General features: G+C 38.6%; 1 protein-coding gene across 1 annotated transcript; it reads right to left on the bottom strand.

The window, feature by feature from the left end:
• Positions 1-5,265: 5,265 nt before the first annotated feature.
• On the bottom strand, positions 5,266-6,879 carry LOC121653492 (H-2 class II histocompatibility antigen, A-Q alpha chain-like). The gene is made up of 4 exons (XM_042007022.1): positions 6,765-6,879; positions 6,395-6,637; positions 6,032-6,313; positions 5,266-5,909 (listed from the first exon to the last, which is right to left on the bottom strand). Exons 1-4 carry the CDS (start codon positions 6,850-6,852, stop codon positions 5,797-5,799), a joined length of 726 nt encoding a protein of 241 aa, XP_041862956.1. The 5' UTR covers positions 6,853-6,879; the 3' UTR covers positions 5,266-5,796.
• Positions 6,880-13,320: the final 6,441 nt, after the last annotated feature.

The following is a 13,320-nucleotide window of genomic DNA, read 5'->3' on the forward strand; positions in this document are numbered from 1 at the left end:
TATTCTCCTTGATGCATATTAGTTTCTCTTTCAGCCTTTGCTCTGTACACATTCACTTGCTGTATCTTTCTCTTTTTCAGTTTTTCTCATTTCCTCTCCTTTGTCTTTGCATATTGTCTTCATGCAGGTTTGGCAGAATTATTCAGCCATGCTAAAAGAGTCATGAGGAAGACAACATTGAAGCCTTTTCACTTTCACTTTTCACAAAGTCTGAATTAAAATCATTTTGACAATACATCAAAACACATTTGATGTCTTCTGGGCAGATGACATAAAGTTATTGTGCTTATTGAGCACTTGCTAATTCCTGCATTATATTCCAGTGTACTTCCAGTTATTTGTATGTTAACATTTGCTTTATGTCATATTTGGTGAGTTTTGTCAGGAGCAGAAAGGGCAAGACGGAGAATCTAAATGTAGGAGATGACTATGGGGTGGATATAGCATTTTAATAAAACTGCACAAAACCAAGTAGGTCTCAAAGAGAGAAAATCCAAATACAAGACGTAAACAAGAACTAGGAAAGACACACAAGGAATGTACCACTACATCTTAATAAATAATGAAGCAAAACCCCAAACATGTCTTTAAACTTGTGCCTTTTATTTGTCAATTTTTATGCATTAATTTTGGCTATCTAGAGTAATATTAAGCTAACACAGTAACATACTCGTTGATCCCCTGACTGACACAATTAACCTCAATCATTAGTTACTTTTTCCGTATGTGACCAAGCAACTGCAAAATATTTCCCCAGTGCAATACTTCATGTAATTGTCTTTGCTTGGGATTAAATGAGAGAAATAAATCTTCAGAACTTCAGTCTGCTGCACTGTAATGACCATGTGAACCTAATGTCAGTGTAGAAATAACTACAAATGTGTTCCAAAGCTCGATTTGGGTCAGAAGAGTAGTAAATAACTATATGTAAATCTCTGTTTGTAAAATGAGCTCAGGTATTTGTAATCCATAAACATAGATATGCAACCTATGGACACAGATGGTACATTAATGCTGACACTTTTGCAATCTTGGATTCAATATCCACAGATATACATCCTATGCAAAAAAGAGATTTGTAAGCAACTTCATTCTTCAAGTGAGCAAGGAACTGCTCACAAGTCAGCGTGGCTGCAAAGACCATGTTGGTGCTGTCATAAGTCTCTAGAGTCTGTTGTCTGCCCTTCTGTTTCCTTTTCCCGTTTCCCCATGTGTCTTTGCAGTATGGGTGTGGGTGTCTCTCTGCTCTGTCAGGTTCCTGAAGCACAGCTGCAACTCACCATAACACCAACTCTGCACTTTTAGTGAAAAAAATTCTTCCAAGTGAATCATTTCAAGCGTTGTCCGTAAACATCACTGTACTTAAAGCTCAAATTTCCTGTCTGCTCTTTGAGTCCAGAAACTTGCCACTATGACAGGAGCCCAGTTGTCTTTTATCATTTAGATGTCTCCAGTTTTTAGATTAAACTTTCCTTAACTGAAGTGGTTCTTGATTATATGAACTAAAAAGCAAACATCAATTTACAAACCAATAAGAAGACAAAAATCTGTCTTTTTTTTTTTTTTTGGCATTTTATATGTTGACTGCTGTGCCATGCCTTATTGGCCAGATCTTCCCGAAAAAAGGGACAGTAGTCACAAGGGTCTTTCTGGTTTACTAAAAGTTAAATAATAAATTAAATTTGATCAAAAGCTAACATCCTGTAATATTGGTTAACTTACTAAAATCCAAAGGTGCAGAGAAGATAAGATACACCTTATAAAGATCCACCTCAAAATTCAATGTTGCATGGCAGCCGTTCCTTATTTACACTAAAAGTTAGAAATGATTATTGTTAAAATACATCAGAAATTGAACCCCCCCCCCCCCCCCTTTTTTTTAAAATTATTAATACATTTTTATTTTATTATATTATCTTCCCATTTTTTCTTTCTTTCTTCTTCTATTTTCCTCCTCATTCTTCGGCAGGTCTTGTGAGTGGCAGGGTAAATCGGACTTTCTGTGGGTTTAGTGTGCTCCTGTCCATTTGTTGTAAAGTGTTGTGTACTCGTGCTGGTATTTTGGTATTGATAATGCACCTACCAGTCCATGTTGGAAATGCATGTATCTGCATGATCTATAAACATGTAAGTTTGGTTGTATTGAATATTATCTGAATTTGGGTACATATATTTATGATTACATCCTCATCTTTGTCATATGAGGATGTAATTTCCAGATAACATAAATATTTGGGGTTGCACAATTGTTATGTATAAGAAGAGAACAAGCAGAGAAATAAAAACATATTACTCATACAAGTCTGGCTGGTAGTTCACATAAAAACATGCATTTTGAAATTGTGATGTTCAGGGGATGGAATCATTATAGATGAAGTGGACTCTATTAGAGCCATTTCAAGTAACAAAAAACCAGAAATATATTTTACTCCTTTAGCTTGATTCCCCAGTCAATAGAAACATAGAACAGGTGGTAATCAATCTAGCCCCCTGAGGAGAACAAAGAGGTAGTGAAGCTCACAAGTTCATGCTGATGTGCAACAGGAGCACAGATTTTTAAAATTGATTTTACTGATCCAGTTTTGTTTTTGAATGTGTAGCAAATGGTGATGTTTTACTCTAATATCTATCACAATATTCAACTCCAGCTGATTCATGAATATCCCTCCCTGATACGTAAACCTTTTGTCCCTTTTGTTGCAGTCTGGGTGTTTTGAAATTTCAGATAGCTTGGGGAAAACTATCTTATTTATTACGTATCAAGAGAGCATTGGGCATTTCTTTCAGCCCTGCTGAGATACAGAGAAGGAAAAACAAACAAGATCAGCAAGGGAAAAAGGATAAAAGAAAATGAGAGATGTTTAATATTGTCTTGCTTTGGTCTCCGGTACTTAATGACTTTTCCTAGGCTTTTCGTAACATCCTGATATCAGTCGCTGTGATGTAGAGGTGTGCTGATAGTGAGGCTGCAGATGTACAGTTTTTCTGTTCTTGGAAAAAACAGGTTGAGGAGAAATTGGATAAAGGGAAGCATGAAAGGAGCTGTACACTGTGGATTACTTAGATGAGTGTCACTATTACTGTTACAAACCTTTAATGTCTAGGGGAAAAAGGACCAGTAACAAAGCAAGAATCAGAATCCTGTATAAAACTAATTTATTTACAATATGTACACAAATAAAACCCAGAAAACCCAAAGTAATACAACAGGTTCAATATGAACCAACACAACATGCCCAAGAAATAAATAAATACCAAGTCCAACAATTAACCCAAAGCTCATTTAAACCAAAAGAAAACTTAACTGAAAGTGTCCTGTGACAGGTGTAAGGCCTTACTGGCAGTTTACATATACCTAACAGAAAATAAACACACAGCAGGTAAGTTCTGCAGTTGCTCAGGTTTTAGCCAAAACAAAATAAAGCAACCTCACAGCTCTTTTATCAGACAACCCACTAATACCCACACTGGGTAGCATCCAACTTTCTCACAAGGAGATCAGTCCCAAGTGGTGAACTGTCCTGATAGTACACAGCTGCCTCTAACGAAGATGGTCCACAGTATTTAAAGGTGAAGCATCTTCCTAAATGGCCGGCCTGAAGGGTCCTGAACAGCCAGCGACCAGTCCTGGTGGAGGATCCTCTCGATGCATCGGCAAAGCAGCATTTGTATAAACGGCTGCAGGATGACAAGCCTGCGGCCGTAACAATTACCACCACAGTCAAAAAGTACTGTCAGTCAAAAAACAGGGAATTCTTCCACCCTGTTTTTATGGAATGTTTTTCTATTATTCTTAAAACTACCTCTGATTTTTAAGAACTATTATATCTCAACAATGAAGACTCTGGTTTGATAACAACAGCTGGGCCAAGATGAATTGTCATGTTAATGCTTCAGCAGGAACAGTCCATGAAAATATTTACATAACATAAAATCAGGTGTCTGGTGCTGTTTGGGTATTTTCCATCAGAACATTATAACAGACTTTCAATTAGTTGGCATTATTTTCTTTGTAAATATGCCATTATATAAAATTTATTCATAAAATGTTTTTGTTGACCCTCAAAAAATATATCAGTTTCTCCAAAACATACATATCATTTAAAATTACTAGCCATTGTTGTTGATTTGGAACATTTATACTTAGCCATTGATTTTGATTCCATCTCTTAAGATATTTTTGACAATGTAATTTATATTTGCCAAGTACAGTTTTACATGAGAACAGTTTCAGAAAATATGCGAGTGATTGATTTAAGGCTCCCGTTCTGTCTCCAGGAGAAATATTGATCAGCAAGTTGTTTGCTTTTTATTTTTGGTGTTAAAAAAATACTAGTTTAAATCTTCCAGCAGAGTTCCCTCCTTAATAATTAGCTCGTGGATGTGCACTGTGTCTCACGTGCCATGCTTTCTCTATTATTTCAATATTCAACTCTGTTTCCCATTTTCCCTAATGTAAATGGTTGATTCCCTGCTGTTTTCCACCAAAGCTTGATAATTTTTTTTAAAATCTTAAAAAACCAAACAAAACAAAACAAATTTTAACACCAAGATCTTACTTTCTCTTCAAATTCTGATAACTTGTAAACTGTCCATCTTCTGAGAGTGTTTGCTGTTATGCCTTTTTACATCCAAGTTTTTAGGTGGGTTGGGTCAGGTGCCCCAGGTTTAAACTTCAGACCGTGTACATAAACTCAATATACAAGCCTATTTTTCTAATTTAAATTACTTTATAAATTACTATAATTTCCCATAATTGTAATTATATTCTTCTAATTCTATTATTGGGTTCATGCATGACCCCAAGCCCCTTAACAGATGTTGATGCTCCACCAAGGCCTGGGTCAGATAGCTCTGTACATCCCATTTCATGTCCTTCCAACATGGTAATAATCTCTTAGGTTTGGTAGAGACATACCCCCTTTTTGTTTAGGAAACTTAAGTGTTTTATATTTCACTCTTAGGTTTTCCCATTCCATATTAATTTAGATATCATCTTATCCATTTTTATTCATTTCTCTTAAATCGGTCCTTCGGCCCCTAATAAATCCAGTTTCATTTAATTAATTTTTTCAAATCTTTTACAAATTATTGAAGTGAATAATTTGCATTCAGAATTTTGCAGTGAGATCGGTCAATCACTTTTAATTCCATGATAAATGCTCACAACACTAAAAGAAAAAGAAAGAAATGCTCTGACTTTGTTTTATAATCTGTATTTAAATAGAAATAATTACAGATATAAACCTATATTCTTGATTCAATTATGAAAATATGTACAAATACCTTCAAAACCCAATGCAGTATAATATGTTCACAGAAACATTTGAAAGGTGTTGGTTTCAGCTCATAGTATGAGACTTGCACATTATATGTTGCAGAAATATGACTTTTTAAAAAATAATAAATCACATATAAATGATAGAGCTGTCTTTTCTGTCTGTGAGCAGACATAAACCAAATTTGGGGTTAACTGGTTACAGTGGTGGTTTTTAAGTATATTACATGATACAGATACATGCACGTATCACATCATATAATTATCAGCAGTGAAAACCAGCAAGTAGTTCTACAGAGGAAACTAACAATGAAGGGCAGATATGAAAATTATTAAGCTGAATTTCATATTTTTTCCAAGGTAATTTAGGAATTAAATTTTTTTTTATTTATTAGTCAGATGTACTTTATTTATCCCATACTGGGAAATTCCTTCCAGTTATGATTTGCAAGGATGATGCATTCAGAGTAATATATAGACATGATAGATTAACGAGCACAGTCTTGTATGCAGCGATGCTAGTGTCCCATCACATAAAAAAAAGTTCCTGCAGCAACTCCAAGAAGTCCAAGACTCACGCCAAGCCCACAGGAAACAGCCGGGCCACAACTTACCTCTTCTGTTTCAGCTTCTAGAGAAAAAAAAAGAAAAAAACATTTAAAATTTAAAAAACATTTCTTAAAGTGATTTTAGATTCTGGCCAATTTCACTTGTCGAGTTTCTAAATAATATGAATTCTTTTAGGTTTCTTACCCCAAAACCTGGTCTGAGGCTCCTCCAGTGCTTCATGCTCCATCCTGCAGCTGTAGATGTCTCCTTGTTTTGGAACAAAGTTCAGGTAGGAGACGACGTGAAACGTCCCATCAGAATTTGGTATAGTTTTGATTAAAGGATCTCCCTCTGCTACTTCTTTATTGTTCTTTGTCCACTTGATTTTGATTTTAGGAGGAAAAAAGTTGTTGCTTAAACAGATGAGGGTATTGTCTTCATCTGTTATCACTTTATCTCTGGGATAGAGGATCGTTTCTGGAGCTTCTGTTGGTTTAATTATATTTATGTCATTGTTGTATAAGTCAATAGAAACCAAGGCAAATTAATAATGTAGGTATCCCTTACCTTTAGACCTTGTAACTGATTCATCTGGTTTCCATCTGGATATATCATGCTTACACACAGTTCGGCATATCATCGCATATTCATAAGCCCATTCGGCACGAAAAGTTGTTGGTACTTTGCTGTCCCAAACACCAGTCCCCTTTTTAAAGTCTGCATAGCAGATTTCATCACCATCCAGAGTAATGCCGGCTTGAGTATCACTTGAGTCAAAGCATCCATAGCTAAAACAAAGTTTGTAACCTCCTAGGAAAATGTAAATGAAACAATTGTAATCATGATGAACAAATTCAAAACACACTTTCAATACACATGTTTAAGTTAAGATACAAGTAAACAGATGCAGCAGCTGCTTGGAAATATTTCTACTTACTTTCTGCAAAGATGTAAACTGCTCTTGAGAAAATAATTAGAATTCCAAAACAGATTTTATTTAATCTGTACCTATTTAAGTGTCCCATCACGGTTTCTCAAGCTCTCTGTCAGCATTCAGCAAGTATGAGGCTTGGCAAGGCTGGCTGTCTTAGATAAAACTTCCTCTTTTCTACGTGTCATACTGCTAGCAATGAAAATAGGAAGTCTGAAGGAAGTAGAAAGACCAGTTTGAAACTCAATGACAATAGACTACAAAATAAATCTTCATTAAGGAGGATCTGTTCCATCGTGTGTGTTTTCCTTTTTTGTTCAGGCTTAATTCAGCTCCATTTTGTCACTTTATTTTCTTATGTCATCAAACTCATCTCATTTTATTGGTCTTCTTGTCTGTTACTTTTCCGAATGGAGATAAGTTCACAGAATCTCCATTCTGTGAAACAGTTTTTTTGTTTTGTCATCTTCCCTCCTCACTGACTTTCACACAATGTTCCTCATTTCCATCCCCACCTTGTCAACAGAGGCTTCAGAGAAGCCTCATCAAAAGTCCCTATCATGTCCAAACTCTCCTCATCCAATTCTAGTAACCACCTGATTTTGTTAGATGAAACCTTCCTAATTTCTGAGTAACATGTTAATACTTCTGGCAACAAAAAGGGGAGGTTTTGAGGAGGCAAAGGAGTTTTAAATGTGTCTCTCTCTTATCAATTTCTTATAGATTAATTTACAGTGGTTTAATATCTAAACAATTCACACTGTTTTGGGTGTTTGTTAAAAAAAAAAAAGCTACACAAAAAACATAAACTGAGAAAAAATAGTTAAAGAAAGATGCTTTTAACCAAAGTAACTCACATTTGAGAGTAAGAACAACACAAGCAAGAATTCAAACAAGATGGGATGTCATAATTTCATACATATATATATATACATATATATATATATATATATATATAAGATCAAGATTTCATCACACAGTATCAAGTGCACGCAGCTTATTCAGTACTTGACTGAGCCAAAGAGCTGGACAAATCTTTCTAACTCATTCCGAAGAGGAGAAGAGTTAAGATTAGAGCCGAAATGCTCCTTAAACAACTGAGTCTTTAACTTGCTTTTAAAAGTGGAAAAGGACTCTGGGGATGGGACTGAGTTACGTAGATTGTTCCACCACTGGAGAACAACAGAGGAGAAGAGTCTAACTACTGATTTTGTTTCATGTGGTGGTGGGAGCAGTACGGTGTCTTTCACTGCCAGAGCGTAACTGTCGAGAGGGAGTGTAGCTCTGGATTAAGGAGTGAAGGTAGACAGGAGCTGTTTGGGTTATTGTTTTGTAAGCCAGAAGCAGAGCTTTGAATTTGATGCGTGCTGCAACTGGAAGGCAGTGAAGAACGATTAGCAGCAGAGTGATATGAGCTCTTTTGGGCTGATTGAAGGCCAATGTGCTGCTGCATTCTGGATCATCTGCAGAGGTTTAACTGAGCATGCAGGCTGGCCAGCCAGTAAGGAGTTGCAGTAGTCAACGCATGAAGTGACCAGAGCCTGGATCAAGAGCTGTGCCGTGTGTTCAATCAGGTAGGTTCTGATCCTCCTGATGTTGTAGAGAGCAAATCGGCAAGACAGGGCAACCGAGGCAACATGGTCCTTAAAGGTCAGCTGGTTGTCTACCATGACACCAAGATTCCTGGTAGAAGACGTAGGCACAAGTGTGATAGAGTCAAGCTGAACACTTATCTGTGGAGGTAAGGAAGGACTGGCTGGAAAGACACTAGCGATATACTTTCTGTTCAACCCAGGCAAATGATTGGAAAAGTATGTCAGATGTTTCATTTGAAGTCCATTGTGTTGGCATAGAGCCCAAATAATGAAAATTGTGTTATTGTCCAAATATTTCTGGGCATAAGTGTATAGTCCAACATGGAGTATTTTTTTGGATTAGGTAACTAATGCATATTATGTGTACATTTTATGTTATGTTTTAAAGTAAATTCATAAGTTGCCCACACCATGTAAACCATGTTCTCAAGAAACTACCATTTGCCCCGATAATAAAGATTGCTGCTCCTATTTGTGATGTTAGGGGACAGTTTGCTGCTGACAGTAAACAAGGAGACATGCAATAGACATGGACATATAGTATGTACAGTGGACTTAGGTTGTAGCAGGCTGCACAAAGGTTAACAGCCCCCTCACACACACACCCACACACCAAGACTCCTCACATGCTCTCCCAGATAGTCAGCCACTGATATTTTATTGAGACCCGTGTCCATGGCGACTGTGTGTGAATGCCTATTAGGGACAACGTGAACTTCACCCAACAAGCACTGTTTGTGACATAAGGACACTGTGTGTTACAGAGAGACATGTGTCCTTAACAAGATAAGTATCTTCATGTAAAAACTTTCCATTTACTTTCAAATAGTTTTTTTTTTTTTTTTTTTCGCTGTCCTATCCAGCATTCCAACATACAGAATGGCGGACTGTGTGCCATATTTTGCCAGATATGCTCTACCAAGGGAGAAATGTTATATAAATGGCTGCCTTTGATGTTTGTAATATTTTTATAATTTTTATTGTATTCTTATTTCTTTAGTCTTGAAATGTCAGTGCTGAACCTGACAGGGAGATAAAGGAAGTGAGAAAAAGGACAGAAAAAGGAGAAAAGGACAGAACTGAAATGTGGAAATAAAACTTGGCTAGGCTGCCTAAATCACATCAGCATTCACAAAAAGCAATATAAACTACCACAGTACTACATGATACATAAAGAAAATAGGATAATGATGATGTGAAAAAGTACAACAGTCATCAAATGTACCTGTAGATAAGTGTACCAACACACAAACATAAGAAACATCTAATCGAAGTGGATGGGAGATAGGAGCATGTTTGTGAGCATACACGTGTGTGACCGTGCAACATGGAAGAAATGTTGTGCTTGCAAGGGGGCCGTGACCCTGCCGCCCCCCCGCCCCCACCCAACCCAGAGGCCCAGGCAGGGTCTCCCTGGCCCAGAGGTTTAGGACATGCAGGAATGTTACATCTAACCCATGTTGATAAATCCTCACAAATCTTATTCCAGAACTTTGGACAGGATGAACAGAGCCATAAAGCGTGTAAGATTCGGGGTATGTAACAATCTGCTGTGTTACCTGTGCACTGTGTGCAGATATTGTGATTGATTAAGACCCACCTCGACACTCCTTTGTCCTGTGTAATGTTTTTCTTTTAAAAAGAATCCCACCAGGCTTCGTTCTGACACTTGCATTAGGAGAGCGTATAGCATTTTAATCCAGTTAATGAAAGACGGTCCAAAGCCAAATCTGTTTAAAGTAGCTAGTAAATATTTCCAGTTAACTCAATCAAAAGCTTTCTCTGCATCTAAAGAAACTATTATTGTTTTCCAAGTCATTAATAGTGAACTAATCTATTATCTTAGTTAGTCTCCACATGTTAACAGAGGAATATCTACCCTTTAGAAAGCCTATTTGATCAGGGTGTATAATGAGAGGAGTTCCTTTCTCTAACTTTCTGCTTTGCAGGATCATTTTAGATCTGCATTTATCAGTGATATTGGTCTGTAGCTGGATGGTATTGTGGGGACTTTACCCCGGTTTTAATAGTACAGTAATAGTGGCAGAGGGGATGGGGTCCTGACTGTTTTATGCTTATGCACCAAACAGCAGTTCAGAGTACCCACCATTTTTGGAGTCCTTGGAGGGGGTGTTGAGAGAGCACTCCTTCCGGGGACTCCCTTGTTCTGCTGGGGGACTTAAAGGCTCACGTGGGCAATGACAGCGAGACCTGGAGGGGTGTGATTGGGAGGAACGCCCCCCCTTATCTAAATCCGAGTGGTGTTTTGTTGTTTGACTCTGTGCTCGTCATGGACTGTCCATAACAAACACCTTGTTCAGACATAAGAGTGTCCACATGTGCACTTGCACGAGGACACTCTAGGCCGCAGTTTGATGATCAACTTTGTAGGTGTGTAGTCGCATGTTCTGGACACTCGTGTGATGGAGAGGGGCAGAGCTGTCAACTGATCACCACCTGGTGGTGAGTTGGCTCAGATGGTGGGGGAGGAGCCAGTAAGGATCCTGGCAGACCCATGCGTGTTGTGACGGTCTGCTGGGAACGTCTGGCAGAGTCCCTGTCAGAAAGAGTTTCAACTCCATCTCTGGCAGAGCTTCAACCATGTCCCGGGTGAGGCGGGGGACACTGAAGTGCTCTGTCCTGCCCCAAGTGGAGGAGTTCACGTATCTCGGGGATCTGTTCAGGGAGTGAGGGAAGGATGGAACGGGAGATCGACAGGCGGATCGATGCTGCGTCTGCGGTGATTGCAGACTCTGCATCGGCCCTGTCATGGTGAAGAGGGAGCTGAGCCCAAATGCAAAGCTCTTGATTTACTGGTTGATCTACGTTCCTACCCTCACCTATGGTGAATGAATGATCGCGAATACAAGTGGCCGAAATGAGTTTTCTCCGCAGGGCGGCTGGGCTCTCCCATAGAGATAGGTTGAGAAGCTCGGTGCTCAGGGAGGGGCTCAGAGTAGAGCCGCTGCTCCTCCCACAATCGAGGAGGAGCCAGAGTGGCTCGGGCATCTGGTTAGGATGCCTCCTGGACGCCTCCCTGGTGAGGTGTTCCGGGCATGTCCCACCAGATCGAGGCCCGGGAAGACCAAGGACACGCTGGACTGACTACATCTCTCAGCTGGCCTGGGAAAGCCTCAGGATCCCGTCCGGATGAGCTGGTGAATGTGGCCGGGGAGAAAGAAGTCTGGGTTTCCTTGCTTAAGCAGCTGCCCCCCGTGGCCACACTCCGAATAAGCTGCAGAAAATGGATGGATGGATGGATCTAAGATATTGTTCATTGCATCTGGGACATGAGTGATATTACCTGCTGAATCTTTAACAGCTAATATTGCAGATTTTTCCTTGTTAGTTTTTTATTGATCAGCTGAAAATCTTCCAGATTTATTACTGTGTTCAAATGTCTCCAAGCGTAATCTTTGCACCAGAAATTCTGTTCTCTTGTTGATTATTGCATTTAATTTGAGTCTAGCCTACCTTATTTGGTTCATCATTGATTCATTTGGTGAAGAACTATAGAAGTTCTCTAATGATTTAATTCTTAGTTTTAATTCTTATATTTTTTAGTTTTCTTTCCTTTTTTATGTGATGAAAAAGATCATCATTTTGCCTCACATTACTGCCTTCCCTGTTTCTCACAGAACACTTGCTGAGACTCCTCGTTTGTCATTGTTTTCTAAGTATATAGCCCATTTTTTTGTGAAATAGCTAATAAAGGCAGGATCTTTAAGCAACACTGAATTAAATTTCAAGTTTTTAGCCGGTGGTGTGATTCTTGTGATCCTCAAAGTGAAGGAAACTGGTGCATGGTTGCTGATAGTGATGGGATGAATCTGGGTCTCTGAAATCTCACTCAGCAAAGAGCTGCTAACCAGAAAATAATCTAACCTAATCTAATAATCTAAGTATGAATGGTGAAAAGTAAAAGGGTTTCTTTTTGTTTAGTGACAGCAGGTGAAGTAAAATCTTGTTTGCTGATGTTTCAGTACAAAAATGCAGCAGATATCAAAGTATCCAGTCAATATTATTATTAATACTATTCACACTTTTATACTATTGTAAAAAGCCAAATATTGACTACTGCTGAGAAATTTTATAAAAAATAAAAAAAACAGATAAATGATAATTTATTTATGTTTATGTTGTGTCTTTCAAAAGTCATGCATAGAGTGAATCTGCATGAAAAATGATAGACTTTTGCTTATCTGGATACAAGAAATAAATCTTTGAAACAGCAGGGGTGCAAAAGCACAGAGATTTGGCAAAGAAACACACAGAAAAAGTGTTTATAAAGGCTCTGCTCTTGCTGCAGGGACACAATGACATCTGGAAAGACATATCTGTCTTCTAGTTTATTGTGTAAACACTGCACTTCTGTGTAATGCTGTACCCAAAGCAACATGTTTTCATGCATACTGTTAGAGTAAGCGAAGTTGACAATTTAAAGTTAACAGTTTAAACTTTCTCCCTTAAGGATGGGTAATGATTTGCGGTCTCACCCACCCTGCAGAGGACAGGATGTGGTGGTCACAGCTCTGTGTGATAAGGGTCATAAAGTGTTGTATGCTAATGTGTTTCCCTGTTTGAAGGTTCTCGGTCTCACCCACCCTGCAGAGGACAGGATGTGGTGGTCACAGCTCTGTGTGATAAGGGTCATAAAGTGTTGTATGCTAATGTGTTTCCCTGTTTGAAGGTTCTCGGTCTCACCCACCCTGCAGAGGACAGGATGTGGTGGTCACAGCTCTGTGTGATAAGGGTCATAAAGTGTTGTATGCTAATGTGTTTCCCTGTTTGAAGTTTGCGAGAACTTTGCTTGCTCTTCTGAAGTGTGATAGCTGCTCAATAAAAAGGGTGCACTGGGGTTGAGACTTCGGAGTTGACACCAGACACTCTCTGAGTGCTGAACCACAGTCTCTCCCCATCGCAATGAAGCTGACTTCACTCTGAGTTCTTTGTGTCTTATTTTATGA

Source organism: Melanotaenia boesemani, chromosome 2, assembly GCF_017639745.1.
Source record: "Melanotaenia boesemani isolate fMelBoe1 chromosome 2, fMelBoe1.pri, whole genome shotgun sequence".
Classification (NCBI taxonomy): domain Eukaryota; kingdom Metazoa; phylum Chordata; class Actinopteri; order Atheriniformes; family Melanotaeniidae; genus Melanotaenia; species Melanotaenia boesemani.